The sequence below is a fragment of the Pyrus communis genome, chromosome 7, assembly GCF_041283825.1.
Source record: "Pyrus communis isolate YQ-2024b chromosome 7, ASM4128382v1, whole genome shotgun sequence".
NCBI lineage: Eukaryota > Viridiplantae > Streptophyta > Magnoliopsida > Rosales > Rosaceae > Pyrus > Pyrus communis.
Window position 1 is genome coordinate 17824980 of NC_142571.1, and position 22504 is coordinate 17847483.

Genomic DNA, 22504 nt, shown 5'->3' on the forward strand with positions numbered 1-22504 from the left:
CAATATTCTACACATACTACAATATATACGTATATGCATGCAAAATTGAAAAATCAGAGGTCCTGTGCAGTGGCACCACTTGCACCCCCTCAGCGCCGGCTCTGTTGTATACCCAAATTCTATATTGGGCCACTTAGAATATGCTCACTTTGTTGCCTTGCCGCCTCAGTCTTTTTGTTTTATTTTATTTTGAATAATACCAAAGGAATCAAAACCAAATTTACATACTAAATGATGTGATGGGTGAATATTGAATTATTATTTAAGCGTTAATTAACATGCTTATTTTCAATTGGTGATACATTATTTGGTTTAAATTTTTTGCCTCCCTAACATTACCTTTTTATTTTAGTTTATTGTGTAAAAAATGCTTCGCAATACAACTCTTTTCTAATTGCAGGGAAAAGTTGAGAGTTCTACAAATCATACTTCTTTTTTATTTATTTTTTTCGTTTTTTTTTTTTTTTTGCATGTGATCTAATATCCTAATAGATAACGTGTTGAGTTTCTACTCATGCGTCTCAGGTTCGAAACTCCCATATCCCCTAAATCATTCTAATAGTTTGGAACTCTTCCCACTCCCCCTCATTATAGTAAAAAGAATTTAAAATAAAAAATTGAAAATATAACTAATTAGGAATATGATTATACCATAGCAAAATTTGATTTTTCTTTATTTTTTTCAATACATACGATATTATCTATACTAAGGGATAAAGAAGTGGGCTAAGCCTCACAATTGGGCTAGCCATTATAATTTGGTTTGAGTTCGCCTTTGTAAATAATCGAACCTAATACCTTTTACTTACAAATGAAAAGAAATGTTATTAAGCCGTAATACTAAGTGACTGATATTTCTTTATTATTCTAAGAAAAAGTAAGGAAGTTATCATGACAGGTTTACATATATACGTGTGTGTGTGTGTGTGTGTGTGTGTGTGTGGGCAAATGACTTCTACACTCCATTTTTTCTAGGTTGTTGAATTCAATAAAAAAACGTACAAAAGAAAAATGAACGTGCAGAAATTATTTTCTTATATATAACTAGGGTAAGTACGCTTTCTCACTAAAACTTTAAACCCTCATGGTTTGAATTTTTGACCTCCAATTAGAACTGCTCAGAAAATAACAATTATGTCTGACACACCACCATACTGAGGAATTTATTAGGTGCATGCATGCCTCGCTAAAACATGCTTAAATGCTTAGGGGGAGCAACATGCACATAATAGTTAACTGCTGTGGTCAGCCAAATATGACTGCTGTGCGAACTTGGTTCCGGTGAAAAATATTATTCAAGTATCTTGGTAAGTAGATACCGACGTCTCTTAAATGTATGAATACTCGTAAAGAGGTCAAAAAGTAATTTTAGAATCTTGTTAAAAAAAGTTTATGCCAATCATATTTCGTACTTTAGAAAATTATAATGACTACGAACCAATAAAATTTAGATATATTGGTTTAAAGTAATATATTAAAACAATCGCCATTAGAGAGCTACTGGAAGTAATCTTCTCTCTTCTTAAATTTAATTAGCTAGCTCTTGAGGAATCCCTTTGTTCTAATGGAAGTACAAAACGGATAAAGAAGTGTGGGCTTGCACAGCACAACAAGTGTATAGATTTTATCACAAAAAGTCTCGGTACCATTATAACAGAACCATTCAGTAATTATTGGTTCTTATTTCATCATTGATTACATGAAGTCATATTGAATAATTGAATGTACATTTTGATAGTCTTGAAATATAATGTACTATAATGTTTAAAGGTGCGATACAGAAATATTTTGAGTAGATGATTCGAAAGTATATATGTAAGTTGTGTGACATTATACTAGTATAATAAAGCAAACCAATACGTACGTATAGGAATGAGAGTTGGTAGTATCTCAAGTACTGTACCCGTATTGGCAAATATGAAAGGGATGCTTAAATTCAATGACAACTATGTCCTAAAGTCAAATACACAATCATCGCCTTCAGTTGGTGCTATATATATACTTTTGGGTGGACATGTTTTATCTTTCAAATCTGAAATTTGAGAGTTGTATTAACCTATAGAGTAACGAGAAGCAACCCTCTCCACCCACCCACAGCCCACAGACCACCTTTAATTTTGCTTGGCATTTCAGTACTACTAGAGACAACCACGTGAACTAAACCAAAAGGTTGGGGGGCCGGAAAGTACATTCATTTGAGATGTTCATCAGCTATCTGTGGCATGGATCATGGTATAAGTCGATTTCCAACCATATAAGAAGTATGTAATTGCATTGTCATTCCAGCACACGAGGGACTTGGAATTTTAGTAAAGATGGTAAAGTAACGCAATTGATCAAATTAACGTGGAGGAAAAGTCCACACAATGTACGATCAAATCACAAGTTCTAACTATACGCTTTCAGTCAGCGCCAAAATCTTCATTCTTTCTCTCATGGTGTTTCAGGGAAGCTTCGTTCCTAGAAACATAAACACCACGCATGCAGCGAACAAAAAAAATTAACACAAAAGAATATACCTAATTAACAAGAAAGTGAAAAACAACTTTCTATATAAGTGAAAAATCACAAATAATGCGTCTGTATACTATATATGTCGGTATCTTATTCATTATAAACAAATAAAGTCAAGATTAATCCGAATAAATGATATTGTGTCAATGTTTTATATTGTGTATGACGACATTATCATATAGTATATCAATTATAAAAATAATGTAACCGTCGCACTGTTAATTGTAAGTGTTTCGTGAAAACGTGATGTATTATATAAGGATCACCAACAGGTACACTACTGGTGTACACGTGGTTGTGCAGGATATTACATGCTTGATGGTTTGGTATCATAGACAACATGCAAGCTTTACGACTCATTGACCAACGCTACCATAATTAAATTTTTATGGAATATCGAAACGGACTTTTCCCTCAAATTTGGTTCCTGTTCTGCTTGCCAATCAATCTTCCACTGCCTATAAATTCAACAACTGCCTCACCCTTTGCCTCACACTTCATTGCTTGAAAAAACAATCACTACTGTCGTTCCAGACTTCCAGCAATAATATTATATATCATTCCCCCTCCAGCTATATTGCTTGTGTATTTGTTCTTTGAAACCAAGAAAATGGCATCATCTGCAAGTAAAAATAGCTTACTGCTATCGAAGATTGCAACCAATGAAAAACATGGTGAGAACTCGCCGTACTTCAACGGATGGAAGGCGTACGATCAAAACCCTTTTCACCCAACTGAAAACCCTGAGGGTGTAATCCAGATGGGCCTTGCAGAAAATCAGGTTTGCACTGCTCCGTTGTTTTTCTTCACATTTTGCACTGCCAAACACAAAATACATGAGCTATTACATTATAGTTAAGAAGTAATTAACCTAACAAAATGCATGGTTTAACTTTCGTTTGTTTCCAGCTTTCCTTTGATTTGGTTGAAGAATGGATTAGGAAAAATCCCAAAGCCTCTTTTTGCACTGCTGAAGGAGTTGAGAAGTTCAGAAGCGTGGCCAATTTTCAAGATTACCATGGCTTCCCAGAGTTCAGACAGGTATACATACACACACATACGCATGCATGGAATGGTCCATGGAAATCAATTATTCAGTAATTAGCATTATAATTAATTTGCATGATCCTAATTAATTTTCAGGCCATTGCTACGTTCATGTCGAAAGCAAGAGGTGGCAGAGTCACGTTTGATCCTGACCGCGTAGTGATGAGTGGCGGAGCCACCGGAGCAAACGAGCTGGTCATGTTTTGTTTGGCTGACCCCGGCGATGCTTTCCTTATCCCCTCACCGTACTATCCAGCGTATGTCATGCTTCTTTCATATCTTTCATTTCAAATATTGTGTTAAATTTGTTTGTTTGTTTGTTTGTTGTTATTTATTTTTTATTTTTTATTTTTTTAACGTACGTACTTTGCTAATCATATTCCGTGCCGAATAGATGAGTGCTTAATTGCTCCAAGAGCCACCAATTTTGTTTTTATTTTTTATTTTTTAGACAGAATAGTCTCTGAGATTGGTATAACTCCACACTTTAGTCTTTGAGATTTTAAATCGATAGAACTAGTCCCTAAGTTTATTCACTGTCAATCATTTTGATCATTCCATGGAAAATCCATGTTAAGTAAGGACCAAAATGATAAAAATACCTTTAATTTAATAAATAATAGACCAAAATGCTTTAACAAAAATTGAGGGTATTTTTGTCATTTTATTTATTTAATGGAGATTTTTTTACAAAATGACCAAAATGATTCATGGTGGACAAACTTAATGACCGGTTCTATTGATTTTAAATTTCAGAGACCAAATTGAGGAATTATGCCAATTCCAAAGACCATTTAGCTAAATTTTTAATTTTTTAATTTTTTTTTTTGTTGCATTCGTTTGGTTGACTAGGTGTGTTTTAATTTGTACACACAATAGAGTAGTGAGTTTAAGAATTTGGTAGAAAGAAACTTGTGGAGCCCAAGTCATGGGCTTGAACACAAGGTTTTGAATCCTTAAAGTCATTATTCTAAAAATTCCCGTTTAGCGCCGCCTAATCCCCGGCCGCTTAGGCATTAGGTAGTTGGCCACCATCCCAATTAATGTCTATGCGTTTGATAATTAAGAAAATGTGCTTAGACCTGCTGAGGCGCCCGCCTAGACCACCTAGGCACCCTCCTAGTCCGCTAAGACCCACCTATGAACCTGCCTAAGTTGCGACTCACTTAGACAGAAAATAGATAACTTTCATTTTGCATTTTATTTTTTCAATAAATTGTAAGAACCTTGTTGAATATTTAAATGAAGAATAATAATAGAAGAATAATTAATAAACTATATATACATATTCATTATATCTATTGTATTTTATAGTAAGTTTTTTTAGTAGTTTAAAAAATTAAAATCATCAAAATAACGTTTTTCTTATCGTGTCAAAATAGGTTATTCGCGTGTCACTCTCGTGTAAACCTGTTAAGGACCCGTTATTAGCAGGTTATTATCGTGTGACCCGATAATGACCCGATTAGTTATCGTGTTGACCCGAAACCCGTTATTTTCGTGTTGTTTACGTATCGTGTTAATGGGTTGTGTAAGAAATTACCAGGTCTAGTTTAGGATCATAATCAAGTACAAATAAGGATTATCATCAACGATGACATACTTTTCCTTTATATGTATATGAGAAGGTTTAAACTTTGAATCTGGCCTACTCTTACTCATCTCTCTATACTTGATTTTAATGATCATGTACTTTAATTAGTATGATATGATACTATCAAACTTACAATAGTATTAAGCTAGATCAGAAGAACTAGTTAAGACTTTTGAGTCCATTGTTGAAATTCAGTATAATATCAAAGCCACACGCATCAATCCTCAACCATACATTCACATTGGATGATATTTCAAATCAGATTAATTAGTCTGCGTAGTTTACAGCTGGATGTTTAGGCAAAACTCCAACTTCGTTTTCTTCTCATCATGAGTTGTTTAAAGTCTTAATCTTTGTACCGTTATGTTAAAATTTTCCAATTAGCTTCAATTTCAGTTCTCATATATTTCTTACCAAACTTAATATGCTCAGTGGGCTAATTGCAAGTCACCAAGCTAATTTAGAAGCTTAATTAACTAATTTTACTCGTAATTAATTATTAATTAAGAATTCATATGTCTAACTGCAGATATTATCGAGACCTCGGATGGAGAACTGGAGTCCAAATTGTCCCAGTCGATTGTGATAGCTCCAACAATTTCAAAATAACCAAAGAAGCAGTGGAAGCAGCTTACGAAAAAGCCAAAAACAACAACATCAAAGTGAAGGGCTTGATCATAACAAACCCATCAAATCCATTGGGCACAACCCTTGACAAAGACACACTTGAAAGCCTTGTCACATTCATAAACCAAAAGAACATTCACTTGGTTTGTGATGAAATCTATGCAGCCACAGTCTTCAGCTCCCCAAAATACACATGCATCACCCAGGTCATACAAGACATGGATTGCAATCCCAACCTAATCCACATTGTCTACAGTTTGTCCAAGGACATGGGGTTTCCCGGTTTGAGGGTCGGCATTGTTTACTCCTACAACGATGATGTGGTGAACATCGGTCGAAAAATGTCAAGTTTCGGGCTGGTCTCATCCCAAACACAACACATGCTCGCATCAATGCTATCGGATGAAGATTTTGTCGAGAAGTTCCTCGCGACAAGCTCAAAAAGGCTTGCGAAGAGGCACCGGGTCTTCACGAAGGGGCTTGAGGAAGTGGGAATTAGCTATTTGAAAAGCAATGCAGGCCTCTTCTGTTGGATGGACTTAAGGAGGCTGTTGAAAGATCAAACACTCGACGGAGAAATGGTGTTGTGGCGTGTGATTGTGAACGAAGTGAAGCTCAACGTTTCGCCGGGCTCTTCGTTTAAATGTGTGGAGCCTGGTTGGTTTAGGGTTTGCTTTGCCAACATGGATGATGACACTGTGGAAGTTGCACTCAAAAGGATTAGGGCACTTGTAGGGCAAGAAAAGAAAGCTCAAGAACAAGCACAAGTGAAAAGTACTAAGAAGCGTTGGCAGAGCAATCTAAGGCTGAGCTTTTCATCGTCAACAAGAAGATTTGAGCAGGAAGGTGTTAGTGTTAAGTCACCACACATGATGTCTCCACATTCACCAATGCCTCACACGCCTTTCGTTCGAGCTATAACTTAAAGAGTATTGGGACCTATACTCTAGTGTGTAAGGGTTTTGGATAATAATTAGGAGGTTGATTATGTTTTTAATTTCGTTTTGGACGTACTCATGATAATTTTGCCCATTATAATTACTTTAGACGCTGATTATGCAGCTGACAAGTCACAAAGTTTAGCTATTAGCTAGATTGATATATTAATTTTCTATCAGTGTAATGACTTGGATTATGTAATTAATTCAGGTAATGAACCTCTAGAATGAGTATAATAATTTTCTTTAGTCCATGATATAGTATTTAATTTGCTTGGCTGCGTAGGACTCTCCACTGTATAAACCACTAATTTATTTTGGAAAAAAATGTTACATAGACTTTGTTTTTTTATTGTATTTTGTATAACAGATGATGTGACAGTTGATAGTTGTATATTTTTTTTAATGATTAAATAAGGAGTTAAACCATCAAATACCACATTATGTGGTATACAAAATATGATTCAAGTGAATAATCTCTCTAACATCATATCACTCGTTTTTCTTTAAAGAAAAGGGATCCAGAATCCTTGCATCAAATCCACATAATCCATCAATCTGGGCTTTTGAAATTTGATCCAATAGCTATAAATAGGGAGTCCCTTTAAATGTTATAATAACTTTTAACTGTTTGATCAAATTTCAAGGGTCTGGATTTGTGGATTATGTGGATTTGGTGGAAGGGATCCGGAGGATCCCTTTCCATCTTTAAAATGCATGTGCAAAACGCATGCATGCTTGTATGACTTTGAAAGTTGAACTAGCTTGTTTGGATGTGTTTTTAAAATGACTAAAAGCGCTTTTGGTGAACAAGTTTTTAGATTTAATTCTTAGTAAAGATGCAAATAAATCTTGGAAAAACATTTAAAGTGCTTCCTGAAAGAAGCACATAATCGGTACTTCTTACAGAAAGCACTTTAAGTGCTTTTGGAATCCAAATTTTTTTTTTCTAAAAGTGCTTTTAGTCATTTTAAAAGTACATTAAAACGAGCTATATATCTCTATTATCCAATGGGTTGTTCAATTAGCCAGTTAGGTGGATTATTGAAAATTAATTAGTTGAATGGTGATTGACAAAGGCCAATTTGTGACATCGTGGCTATGTTGGTTTTCCCTGTGAGTGGCCCAAATATTAAACAGATAAGGCATTGAGGATATGATAATCCAACAAATTAATCGTGAGCCGGGCCTTCTATGTTCATCATCATCGTTATAGAATGTATATAGTTTTATATATAAATATATATATATATATATATATACATACATACATATGTATATATAAATATATATATGTGTATATATACGTACATATATAATATATACGAGTATTATATGATGAGCATGCTGTGTGTTTAATTCATCGTCACACTACACAATGAATCAATTTGAGATCGAGATTTCCAAGTCAAAATGACTCATAGAACGACGTTAAAACTGATGAGATCATCACATACCATAACCAATTAAACTTATGATGATAGATATGTACATACAAACTAATTAATTTGATTTAATCTAAATAATGGGTATGTGACGGATAGTCGGATATGGTGCTATATTATAATTTGTTTCTAACTTAACTCTTCCAATTTTCGATTAATTAGAGAGTGGTTACTAATGAGAAAGTTCTAAATAAAAGTTAATTGTGTATTAGGAAAACCTGATATTGTTCTTCCTACCAAATATTTCTTCTTGAAGCATGCACTTCGAAGTGCTTAAAAGAAGCATTGGGATTTTTAATAAAAGTTCCAACATGTTTTGAAAATTTTAGCAGGCGTTTGTAAGCATAGGTGTGTTTGGAGTGCTAGCAACCTTTGTATTAACATTTGTATTTGTTGTGGGGGGGGGGGGGGGGGGGGGTGGGGGACGGGTGGGCTTAGCCTCAAAATGAGCTAACAATAATGTAGTTCAAATTCGATTTTGACGATAATCGAACTTAAAACCTCTCACTTACAAGTGAAGAGGAATACCACAAGATTTCTCACTTACAAATGCCATATTTTCATTTTGTACACAAAAAAGAGACCTTTTAATGTTTTTGGCTTGGGATTGAAGATGAAAAACTAAAAAAATAGAGAAATGCTAAGGGGTCTATCTCAAAGTAGGATTCTTTATGAACTCTCTATCAGCTCACTGTTCAACGTTAATTCTCATGCCAACATTATAAAACATTATGCTAAAAACATGAGAACGACAAAAAAATCCATAGAGAGTTCCACTTTTAAGAGACTCTATTTATCATTTTTCAAAAATATAATTTCAAGGATATTACACATGTTTGATTTCAATCCCAATTGACATTAAATGTCTTTTTATTTTTGTGTGAAAAAAATGACAGGTGGCATTAAAGTGAAAATGTTTCAAATATAAAAATTAATGCAAAGACCACTAGTGTCACATCTTGGCTTGGGGTCCACATCTCGGGCCCGCTCCACCACCGTAGCATGATATTGTCCGTTTTGGGCCCCGACCACCCTCACGGTTTTGTTTCCGGAAACTCACACGAGAACTTCCAAGTGGGTCACCCATCATGGGAATGCTCTCGCTCCCAACTCGCTTAACTTCGGAGTTCCTAAGGAACCTAAAGCCAGTGAGCTCCCAAAAAGCCTCGTGCTAGGTAGAGATGAGAATATACATATAAGGCTTACATGATCCACTCCCCTGGGCGATGTGGGACGTTCTTATCGACATACCATGGCCAGGGTTAGGCTCTGATACCAAATTGTCACATCTAGGCCCGGGGTCCACATCCCGAGCCCGCTCCACCATCGTCGGCCCGGGGTCCACATCCCGGACCCGCTCCACCACCGTAGTACGATATTGTCCGCTTTGGGCCCCGACCACACCCTCACGATTTTGTTTCTGGAAACTCACACGAGAACTTTCCAGTGGGTCACCCATCATGGGAATGCTCTCGCTCCCAACTTGCTTAACTTCAGAATTTCTAAGGAACCTGAAGCTAGTGAGCTCCCAAAAGGCCTTGTGCTAGGTAGAGATGAGAATATACATATAAGGCTTACAGGATCCACTTCCCTAAACGATGTAGGATGTTACAACTAGCATTTTTCTAAGTGTTTTCTATATAAACGATCTCAAGGCCCTTATTGTTTTTATATGTTAAAAAATAGAATTGTCGAACAAACTCTAAATTTTGTCAAGCACTAAGAATTAAAAAAATAATAATGAAAACTGCATTTATACACATGATTGCGTATATTTGATTGCCCATCGTGGCTTTTACAAACGTTAGAGTTTTCATCAAACTGCTAGAAGGTGGAACTGTGAGGTGGCAGAGAGACATTAAAAAGTCTCGTTTTGAGAGAGTAGAGTCTCCTTAGCATTTCTCTACAAATGCCTATATACTACAAGGCTTGGTTTGATTGTGTACTTGAAAACCCTAATTTTGTTGTCGTTTAATCTACATTTAACACGACTCGCTTTTTAATTATTAACAACACTTTGAGATGTTAATGAAGAGATTTTTTTTTTCTATTAATAATACACTTATTTAAAGAGTTTGTTTGAAATTGCTTCTTAAATGAATAAAAACATATTATGATAACTAAAAAGTGCTTATGGTTGCATTTTGTAGAGGGAAATTAAAATTGTTTCTAGGTCATAAAAGTGTTTTTTCAGAGAAGCACCTATCATATGCTTTTTCATAAAACACTTCCAAGCCCCTTCTCATAATGCACTTGAATATTTTTAAAGAAGTTTCAACGTTTTTGTACTAAAATCAATCCTAACAAAGGTGATTATAAATATAAATGTTTTCTAAAGAAACAACCCATGTAATGAAGATTGATGGAGCGGTTGGTGTTGTCGACGGCACTCGTGGAGTAGATGCTATAGTGCGTGATGCTGACGGAGAATTTAAAGGTGTTGTTGCTATGCCGACACCTCCATTACTCTCGGTTCTTGCGATTGAGCTCCATGCAATCAAGGTTTGGACCTTACACTGGACTTACGATTAGTGCCACTGGTAGTTGAAACAGATTCTATTAGAGCCGTTCAGTTGCTTGCTCAGGATGTTGTTTGCTTGGTTGCGGAAGAAGTGTATGTGGATGTTATACTTGCTTTGTTACAAACTAATCAGGTGGTGGTGACTCATGTATTAAGCGAGGTGTATAGCGTGACTCCATTTAAGATCAGTATAGTTTGCAATGTCCAGAGTTATTGTTTTGGGTAGATACGGAACCATCGTGGTTGACGCCAAGTAACCATATTGTCGAGTCTGTAAACGTGGGTTAACTTTGTCTTGCATGTGATGTCTCTTTTTTCAGAGGTCACCTTCTTGGTATTATGTTTATGTTTGGTTAATGTTTGAATGAAATCCAATTTTACCTTAAAAAACCAAAAAAAAAAAACACTCCAACGAGCTCTTAGTAATCTTATTTCTAGATAATTATTGAATACTTTTAAATGTTGTCAAAACTAAGAAGTATTAGTCAAATTAATGAATCAAACTACATGCATGATTGCATATAAACTTGAGAGTTGAAACGTACGTGCACTGTGTCATTGTTACAAAGGCTGAATTTTTCACCAAACTGTTGGAAGGTAGAAGGTGGAAGGTGAAAGACAATGTATATGTATACGTATTTATGTGTGAGCGTTTTTAAATTTTATTTAGTGGGGCTTGATTGATGTGAAACACAGTGGGACGTAAATCTGAAGTCATTTTCATGTAGCTGATGAGGTGAAGGTTTGACGAGACAGTGTGACCCACGGCGGGACATGTTTATGTTCGATTTTGGTTCCTATGCCGAAAGTTATCGCTTTTTTTTCTCAGTGAAACCTCTATCCATTAATTAATATGGTTTTCTTTAGATCCATTAAAATTATTATTTAGGCTAAAAGTCCATGCACAATCATAATCATAACGCAGTACTCTTAGCACCACAAACCCACAATCTTAAATATTGTGTTTAACTTTTTCTTGCCGTCCAAAACTAGGTGCTGTTGTTTTCTTTGTGATGCTGAACATGAAACTTATACTAGCCAAATGGATTCTCTAATTATTTTAGCGTTGTTTGCCTGTTAAATAATTTTAACTGTGTTATAATTACTAATGAAAGGCATTTATAAGAAAACAATAGATAAGGCAAACTCAAAATGTGAAATAAAGCAAACCTAATTGAACAAGAATACCTAAATCCATAGAAACAAAGGAAACCTAAATATAGTTTCTTCAAAATTGGCTAACTTAGAAGTGCTTAAAGTCTGCTTACTATTTTGCATTTAGTCATCATTACTATAATATTTTTAGATCTAGTTTGTAAGAATCCTTTTAGAGTTGAATTGTTCATGAATGTATCTTTGTTAAGTCTCTTATTCGATGAAATAAATATCGTACTTTAATCAAAAACAAAAATAACTTAGAAAATAAAATATATCCAATACTCAAGACCGTTGAAGTGATAAATATGTATCATGACCTTTTTAGTGTATTTACATTAACCTTATCATAAAAGGAGATCATCATCAAATTATAATCTCAAGACAAGCATAGATTGCTGACATGGCTAATATAGTTCGTTGGATGCAATTTAAGAGTGGATAACGAAGGCATTACAGAAGTTTTAAAGTGTCACACGTCTCTTTAATTAAGTGAAGTTAGTGGGGGATAAGGTCATGTCATATTCCAGCTGATGGTATACAAATTGTCGAGCGTAGCCAGCTGCGATGCAGAATTGTAGCTTAGAGAGAGAGAAGAGAAGAGGGGGGGGGGGGGGGGGGGGTGTGGGGGGGGGGGGGGGGGGTGTGGGGGGGGGGGGGGGGGGTTGGGGTTGTGTATATTCAATTGGGATTTTGAAATTTTTTAATTCTTTTAATGAATTTAGGGGTATTTTAATCAAGATTTTAAATGATTATCTGAAATTCAATGTGTATTCAATCTAAGATAGTTTATTAAAATCCTTAGAAATCCAGGTGTATTCAATTAAAATTTTAAAGAAGTTTATAATATTTCAGGTGTATACAATTAGAATTTGAATTTAAAGAATTTGGAAAAGTTGAGGAATTAGAGTGAATTAGAGAGATTTTGTAATGTATTTTAAGCATCCACAAATCTCACATCTCCTCATGAGATTTCGAGAAAATTGAATCAAATTTTACATGAAATCTCTACAAATCAGTTAAACTCTATAAAAATCCCTGGATCTATAAATCTATTAAAATCTCTCAATTCCCAATTGAATACACCCCCTAAATTCACAAATTGCAATGTTGTATCCCTGTACATTTGATTTTTTTTATTAATAATAAATAAACAAATATTAGAACCAAGGAAATTATTATTTCCGTTTATTAAAATAAGTCACTTAAAACATAAATGAACATTGTAAACAGTATTATACGAATCATGACAATATATCCACACTTGTTTCCAGCAGCATTGGTTCTACTGTATATATCATTGCTTAAGGTGTACACAACTTTTATGTAGATTACACAAGTCGCTGATAAGGCTAGTGTTTGGTCCTTTTCAGCCAATATAGAACGTAACCATTATGGTTATTGTTTATACGTAAATTCAATAACGACATTCCACTACAAAGATATGTGTATCAAAGTTTTGAAGCACTAAGCATCTTTCGACATTGGTATGATGGTTGCCAATTTGACAAAGATTGGCATCTATAATCGATCTCTTTTTATTAGATAATGTAAAGTTTGCTTGTACGGATGTGTCACCACCACTACCAGAAATTGGGGCTTATCTGACAAAATTTTGCTCGACGAACAAAATTTTGTCTAGTTAGGGCACTTGACTAATTTTTTCGTTGGTAGGGCAAAACTGGTTAACATTTAGGTTTACTCAAAACTTTACACAATGGAAGAGAGTTGTAGGGCAAGGTAACATTCATCGGGCAATGTTTTGGCGCCAAGAGAAAAAAAATGACGCAGAATATCTTTAGGTTTGCTTGACAAAACTGAGGTTCTTTGCTAGATTAATGTTGCTTGAATGCCCAATTCGTCGGCCCAATGGGCAAAGGCCCGCAATGACGTGTAAAAAATTCACAGACAAAACCTTTGCTCAATGTTGTCTATGTAAAAATCCTCTTTTGCCGCTCTTCTCTTTTTTCTTCATCATGCTGCCATCGCCGCTAGTGTTTTCTACTCCCTCCCTCCCTCCACACTCACACCCACTCCTCCATCTCTCCCTCTCCCAATTAATTTAAGGTTAGTTCTTTTTAATGGTTGAATAACTTTTTACTTAAATGTGTGATTAATTAATTTTGATTGTTGTAGGTTTGTGATAGGATTGGAAGTAAATTCAAGGAAAGGAATGTATTGTTTGTTAATTATAAATTAGTAAGTTTGAATTTGTTTAATTGTGATATCTATGTATGTTAAAATTGAGTGTTATGTGACATTATGAGTTCATGTGTTAATGAAATATTGTAGCTTAGGCAAATTTAACTTGGACAACATTAGTCTAGGAAATTGTGGTTGAAATTTATTAAAATTTCATTATACGAAGTTAAATATATTGATTAACTTCGTATAATAAATTCGCAAATCCTTATACTTGTTTGAGATTCTGTTGGATGTGTGTGTAGACGTAGTATGCGGCTCCACGATCTAATAGATTCTTGAATTGTCCAGTTTGAACAATTTGGGAGTGCATTAGTATGTGTGGTCAACATTGGTAAGTTTCGTTCGTGAGAAATTTGGTTGTATTCCTGTAATGTTCTTCGAGTGCATACTAGATATTTGTTTATAATATCTATGTCGTGCACTTAGGGAACCTTAGAGAGATGTTGCCGAATTTTTTGTGATCCGAAATAGTCGAGTGACTGCAACACAGAAAGTATACTTTTGAATGGGATATGATCATTACTAAAGGTATTCCAACTAGCATGTCGTCCTAGGGGTAAATGAGAATACTTATTTTCTGGAAAACTTTTTAAGTATGATTCAATTGTTATACACAAACCATAATGAAGTCATATCGTTCAAATGTCATTGGGGTGATACGAACCATGACAAAATAGACAGTCTCATTCAAGATATGTACTTGTTGTTGGTCAGAACAAACACCCGGTGGTTTGAGGATGATCCCTACATCCTTGCCAAAACAGTAGAACAAGTATTTTACCAGGATGATCCAAAGGCGAAGGGTGGTTTGAAAATAGTACAATAAGGGTGCGTTTGTTGCACCGGACTGTCTCGGACTAGACTAGCTTCACGGACTAAACTGGACTGGCTTAAACTAGACTAAGCTGGAGTGACTTAGTAAAACGTTTGGTGCAGTGTCAGACTAAGAAGCAGGACTATAATATTATATTATTTAATCTATATTTATTAATATTTTATTTAATATATCAATTAATATTTTATTATTACTTTCTTTTCCCTTATTTTTCTAGAATCCTCCCCCATCTCTTCATTCATTTTTTTCTCCACTTATCCCTCCCCTTTCCCCTTTTCTCCCATTTTTGTCACTTCATTTTTTATTGCAAATCCTCTACCTCTTCACTTCATCTTCTTCGCCTTCTGCCTCTGCACTTCATCTCTTCCCAACAAGCAACATCACCCACTTCACATCCCATGGCAAGTTGAAATTATGCAGAGGCTTCGTCCTCTTGATACCCATTGCCATGGACTTTGCTGCCTTTGTTTCTCCCACCTCGGAATTTTCTGGGAAGAGGGAAGAATTTTTATTGGGATTGTTGTTTTCGCTTTGCTTTTTTGTTTCGGATATGGGCATGGGTGGGCTGGGTTTCAAATCTGGGTTTAAGATATGGGCATGAAGGCAAATAGAGTTGCAGAGAGGCATGCTTGTAGACGACACTGTTGCACACAACGCAAGTTCGGAGATGGGATTAGCAATCCCAAACGTTTTGAGGGGCCTGGCTATGACCACGCAGTGAAGGACTTAGTCGGCATGAGTCCAACTTAGTCTCATTAAACTTTGTCCTGCTTGCACCAAACATTGGACTAGTAAGCCAATCTAGTCCAGTGAAACTTAAGAAGGTCAAACAAATAGGCCCTAAATATTAAAGAGAAATATTAGGGACCTGACGAACCCAAAGCAGGACGACGGTGACCAAAATGTTCACCAAGACAATTCATTCGCAACTACTTGAAACCTTCCTGGAGTACAGAGCAACCACATCATTCAACCACCATTTAAGATGTCGGATGTCCCCACACTTGAAATAGATGCATTAGCTATTGACCTCGAGTGCCTACCACCAATTCAACGAAATTCCTTGTTTGAAGATATCAGCGATGATTCAAGTAATGAAAGCGATATTAAAGAGGATTATAAGGAAGTATATGAGTATACTGATAGTGATTGAGCATTCACTGATCAAATATTATTAAGTACTACCATAAAATATTCTATTAACTTTATTTAAGTTCAAAGCTCATTTATCTTATTGTGCTTAAAATAAAATTGACACTTTGCCGGACGGAATCCAAAAGAATCGTCGGGTAAAGAAGTCTTGCCCGATGAAATCCTAAACTATTTAGTGCATCGTAGGGATATGCAATATACGAAATTAGTTTCCACGATCCAAACAGTTAAACTTGTTTGAATATAGTACAAGATCGCACAGTGAAAAAAATCACCAAAAATAAACTTTCAGGGAGTAGGAATCCTGGCAAAAGGTTGGACGATTACAAATTGAGCATCATGACTTAATGGCTATATCACCTTTGTTTTGGGTTAGTTTTTCAAAGATGCTAACTGAGGGTTAAAACCTATATTGAACCAAGGTTCTAAAAAACGCTAGGCGCTAGTCGGGCAGCGGGCTAGCGCCTAGCTCCTAGGCGGCTAGGCTGGGTCTAGGTAGGCGCCTAGGTGGATTTAGGTAAATTTCTTGTATATCTTGTAAATAAGTGCATATGTCAACTTACAAAAAATTAAACTTGTATGAAATCCATGGATAAGATAATAAAATGCAAAAAGACTATCCAACAAGTCCAAATTTTAAAAACACATTAAGCATATATGTCATAGAACCATAGTGAGAGGTATTGTAGGATAACACATGTACAATAAGTTCCCAATTTTAAACCACACAAAATGCAAAATAGGAAGAAAATAAGGAAATATAGTAATGTAGATAGGATTTTTTTTTTATTTAAAAAAAAAAAAAAAACCTCCTAGCCGCCTAGCCCGCTTAGCGCCTAGCCCGCCTCACCCGCCTAGACCCCAACCGATTTGCAAGAAAACACCTCAGGTCACCACCGCCTAGGCCGTTTTTTAGAACATTATATTGAACACACCTGATCATCAAATTCGATGATCGCTTAACCGTTGCAACCAAAAAAAAAAAAAAATCAAAGTGTGGAGATCTTTTAATTTTTAAGCTTTGTCCGACGAAAATCATATATTTCATAGGGCAAAGTGGACAAATTTCATTGGGCAAGCCTGAAAGCCCCGAAATTTTTTTTCCCAAAGAAATAGAATTTCCCTCCAAATTTAGGGGTTGCCCAACAAATTGCTTAGGTCTTTGTTAGCCAAACATTATTTCCCACCAAATTTTTTTCGCCCAAATTTCACTTGGCCACTGTTTTTTTGAAACCTTTATCCTACGGAATGGTACTTTGGGCAAACTTTAAGTTAGACTCATGTTAAAAAATTAAGATCCTTGCATGATGAAATGGTTCGTCAGGCAAACACTAATAGAAAAAATAATTTGCGCAACCAAACTTTACGCTGCACACCAAATTTCGTCGTGCAAAAACATCTTGACAAAAAAAATTATTAAAGTATTATGCAACGAAGCGTTTCGTTGCACAAGAAGACTTTGCACAACGAAATTAAATGTATGTCACTCAAAGGTTGAGAAAAGAGGATTGGTGCCAAAATATCGCACAACGAACAATTTTCCGCTAAAATCTTGTGCTAAGAAGAATTTGTCACGCAAAGTGCTGTAAAATGGTTTGTTGAGACATTTAAGGTGAAGTAATTACTGCAAGCTTTGCATGATGAAGCCTTCATCGCTCAAAGGTCCCACGAGTTTTATAAAATCACATATTCACTTTCCCTTTTACTCTCATACTTTCCCCAAAACCCTCAAGTTCCCCTTGTTTTCTTCCTCGCCAAACCCCTCATATCCCAATTCTTGTTTTATTTTTTTGTACGATGGCCGATTCCGCTGCAACTCCAACTAAAGGATGTGAGGGAGAAGGATCTCGGAAAGGTAATACTAATTTTTTGTGGATTTAATAGTTTTATTTTTATTTTTGAAAAAATTTATTGGATGATTATAAAATTGGATGAATTACTTAGTTTGATTAGGAAATTTTTATTTTTTTGGTAGACATAAAAAACAAGAGAAGGTTTAGGCGGGCCAGAAGGGGGATTAATAATGATGGGCTAAGGCGAATCAACTACGATGATTTCAATGGATTTGAGAGGGAGTCGCACATCATGCTTGCGCATGACATTGGAATAGTATTGCAAAGAACAAATGTCTTACAGAGTGGACGTCTTTGAAAAACGTGCTAGAGGACTTGAAGAAGTCTATGTTGGATGACTTATCAGTAAATTCTTATTATTAAATTAATAATTATTTTTATTATGTAATATATGATAATGTTTAATATTTAATATTTTTTTTTGCATAACTTATTTAAATTTTTTCTTTCAATTTTTTTTGTACTACTACCGTCTTACTTGAGCAAATGTGGACCTTATGCTGGTTGGTCAAGTTGGCTCTTGGGTGCCCGAGGTGCCCGATTCATCGATGTATTCGCTTCCACTTAGCATTCGTTAGACTCACCGATGTTCTCGTATGCCCAACACCCCTCAACTTCGGCATCTACTGTCGAATGAGAGGGATCCCAGGCAGGTAAAATATAGTAAATATTGTATTTCGTTAGGCTTTCATTGTTTAAATATTTTATGTTGAATATCATCATCGATCGCCTGCTCTGAATGTCGGTTTAATGCCAAATTGTGTCATTGACCTGTTGAAATTGTTGGTTGGATATGGAATATTGTTTGTAGGTTTTGGGAAATGTTATACTTATAAGGGAAATTCTGTCAAATTTTTGGTAGAACTTGAAGTTTGTGTTTGACCCTGTTAAATTTTTTTTTGCAGCCAAGAAAAACATTCAGGGTCCATGCCGACATCTGAAGACGGCGAAGGTCATAAACGCGACCAACGCTCGTATCATTGTTGGATTTGACGAGCGACATCAGGCAACCCCAATGACAAAGCAACGTAGCAGTTTGGCCCACGACATAGGGCATGTAGTCCGGACCAATTGCCCTATGCGATGGGATTCTTAGTAAGCAATGTCAGAGGAAATGAAGAAGATGATACACCATCATTTGTCGGTAAGTATCCAAATTCTCAACTTTTATTCACCTTTCAATAAAGTATAAAAATATTAATAAAGTATAATATTATTAAATATTTTTTCAACATTTTTGTATTTGTAGACAAACTATAATATTGACGACATGGATGAGAAGATGGCCACGTACATATACGAGTAGTTCACAACCCAATACAAGTAGTGGAAGAGCGACCTCCACAAGTTTTTTGAGCCCTATGATGGTCGAGAGGCCGCTCTCCTTGGGGAGGCCTTTCCGAGTTGGAAAAGCGCCTAGAGGACTGAGAGTGGCTTTGCAAGCATTTTCAGAACAAGAAATATTTGGTACGTATACTAATAATATTTTATTAATTTCTTAGTAATATTATTATTTTTTTTTATACACTCGGATCCGAAATGTCCACTTGGACTCCAAATTGAGCTATGCTGGCCGTCACCCAGAAGGTGACGAAGCTATGAAGTGTATTGAGGTGCAAAATGTGAATAAATTTAAACTAAAAGTGCCTAAATGGAAGAGTGCGTATGTGAGCAGGAATGAACCCATTTCACACTTGATGTCAGAGCATAAGTAAAGTACAGTAAAAGTAGAATGAGAATTATACCATTGAAAGTAATCTCCAATGCCTAGATTACCAAGAATCCTCGTCGACACAAAAGCTCTGTCACTAAAACCTGAAGGGGTGAAAAAAATAAGGGTGTGTGGGCCTAAAAGTAAAGCTTTGCAAAAATATTTTCAAAAACATACCCCTCACAGTAAAACAAGTATAGTTTCCAAAATATACGTATGTATAGTATGGAAATACTTATCGTAGCCTACAATATCTCAAGAATTCAATACGCCTTAACATTTCGTAAATAAACATCTAACGTTTGGTAATCACATAATCTCGCATAAACAAACATATCATAACCAGTGCTCATGAACATATGTTGACACACAAGTTCATGCAAAGATATTATGACATGAGCAAGAATGGGTGTAATAACGATTTACGCTGTAGTACTATAATCACGCGAAGACTAGTGCTATACGCATCACATATGAGTCCTAATTGCCTATAGCAATCTAGGACAGGACTGGCACCTACAATGGATCCAAAGTGAGCATGTGGTGTGATGTGAACATACACGTGAAGCTTGGCCCTTGATCGGATGAGTACAAACACCAGTATAGCACACGATGAGCATATAACGTGAATATGGTCATGCCACAAAAATACAATAGTTCTAGTCATTATAGTACTATTCATGGTCATAAATATAATTAAGTCAACCCTTTATAGTATGCATACCTATGCGCCTCGTTTGACGTAAAATCATTTCATAAATTTCGTTGATGCACTAATTCTTATAGACGTTAATCTAATCTAGTGTAACGTAGAAAATTCTTTATTAAATACATAAATGGAAACTAAATAAATGTATTATATTTAAAAGCAAAGACCCACTCACAGATACTTGCGAAGTCGTAGCCGTTCAAGCGAGGGAAGCTGGAGTCTCCGATAGCAATCACACCTAAGCATAATATTGGGACCCGTTAGTAAAACTCAACTAAAATGATTAAATTTGGAAAAAAAATGGAGTGCGCATTTGAAATCAGGACGTCAAAATACGCTAAGAAGGGTTCTTGAAAAATTTTGTGAAAAGTCAATGGTCAACCAAAAAATCAACTGAGGCGCCAACTTGGTTAACGTAGTTAAATCTTTGGAATTTCCCTGAATGGATGTCAAAAAAAAGGCTGGGGCATCAAAATTAGCCTAGGAGGGTTTTCGAGAAAATTTTGAAAAAGTCAACGCTAGGAATTTCTAGAGAATATTCCAGGAATATATTCCAAGATTTCGAATCCATTTGAAAATGGAGGAACTAATACGTTGATTTTGTGTTACAGAAGAGAGCCAAGGCCAACAAGATCAATCGATTGAAGAAGATACCTTTCCACCGGTCGGGTTCCAAATTCCGCGAGATCGACATGTTTAAAGACGATTATGTTCGACCTAGGGATGAGGCAACTGAGCAGCTACATGTAAGTATATTTAATTGTTATTATTCTCAAACTTGTAATTAGCATAAAAGTTAATTAAATTTTAATTAATTATTAATATGCTTTTTCTTATTATTACGAGCGATGATGCTAGAGAAGGGCAAGGCTGTTCTTTAGGCAGTGGCATTGCAGCTTTCCCTGAAGACCCCGTTGGAAGACGTGACTTCGACCAAGGATGCAGGGTTTCATATCCAAATTGAGACCCTGGTTCATGCACTCAGTCGGAGGCTTGGTAAGGTTTGTTGGGGGGATAAGGAATGCCCGGCTTCGACCCACTGATGCCTCATCTTCCAAAAAAGCCACGAGCCAAGTCACCACTTTGACACAAGAAGTGGCAGACCTGAAGCAGAAGTTTGCAGCCCAGGATGTTTACATTGCGGCCCAGGATAAAGCGATGGCGGCCCATGTGGGTAAGAAGTCTCATATCTTACAGACCATGTAGTTGTCCAGCATAAGTCTCCCACCAGCTTCTCCTCCATCATCGAGCTCCCAACCCTCCATCTGAAAGAGACCCGGCATACCGATGCCAACATAATAGACTTCACAGAACTTTTTACGTAGCTTTTTTTTCCCTGATATTTTAATTTTTTCTTACTTGTGTGTACATTTACATATATAGTATAAATAAATAGTTTATTTATTTATTAATTATTGTTTATAATTTAATTAAATAATTGCAAACAAATTAAATATATTTAATTTAATAAAAGATGAAAAATAAAATAAAAATAAAATAAAATAAAAAATAAACAAAATAATCTTTGGGCGAGGAAGCCCTTCATCGCATAATATTAGAAGCAAGAAAGGTATTCGTCGCACAGATTCGTAAACGACGAAAATTTCATAATTAAATAATAAATTACTTGAATTTTGTTGCATAAAGGTTTACTCAATGAAGATGATTTTGTACCATTGTTATCTGCGTGACGACAAGCTTCGTTCCCTATATTTTATGCAATGAAGCAAAGCTTCGTTGTGCAAGAACCCTTGCGCGAGGAACGGCATTTCATTCAACATACAAACACTTTTTCACAAGATTTGCACGACGACAACTTTGCAACCAAGCTTTCGTTGTGTTAATCTTTAAAAGACGAAACATGTCTTTGCACGACGAACTTTGCTTCATCACAAGAAGTGTTAAATGTAGTAGTGAAAAGCCTTATGTTCTTTATCAAGCTGAGACCTCTCCATTTGCAGCAACTTTCAATTCTATCTCTCTCCACAAAATCCCCCACTGCAAATCAGCTCCAAAATCCCTCCTTAGCTTTCACACTTGCTATCTCTTTTGACAATCTCTCCAACTCTAAACTCCCACAAAGGAATGATATTATTCTCAATCATTTTGAAGTTGTGATTCCTATGTTTGAATTTATGATTACATTGTGTGCTTGTTGTGAAGCCAAAAATAATCACAAGGCAACACGTGGATTTCTA

General features: G+C 35.7%; 1 protein-coding gene and 1 long non-coding RNA gene across 2 annotated transcripts; both read left to right on the forward strand.

Moving 5' to 3' along the window:
* Positions 1-3016: 3016 nt before the first annotated feature.
* LOC137735438 (1-aminocyclopropane-1-carboxylate synthase 1-like) lies at positions 3017-7114 on the forward strand. The gene is made up of 4 exons (XM_068474862.2): positions 3017-3295; positions 3424-3555; positions 3658-3818; positions 5685-7114. Exons 1-4 carry the CDS (start codon positions 3125-3127, stop codon positions 6706-6708), a joined length of 1488 nt encoding a protein of 495 aa, XP_068330963.2. The 5' UTR covers positions 3017-3124; the 3' UTR covers positions 6709-7114.
* An 11176-nt stretch (positions 7115-18290) lies between these two features.
* On the forward strand, positions 18291-21076 carry LOC148695805 (uncharacterized). The gene is made up of 4 exons (XR_015964880.1): positions 18291-18539; positions 18792-19030; positions 19136-19353; positions 20918-21076. It is a non-coding gene; the product is annotated as an uncharacterized LOC148695805 (long non-coding RNA).
* The last annotated feature ends 1428 nt before the right edge of the window (positions 21077-22504 follow it).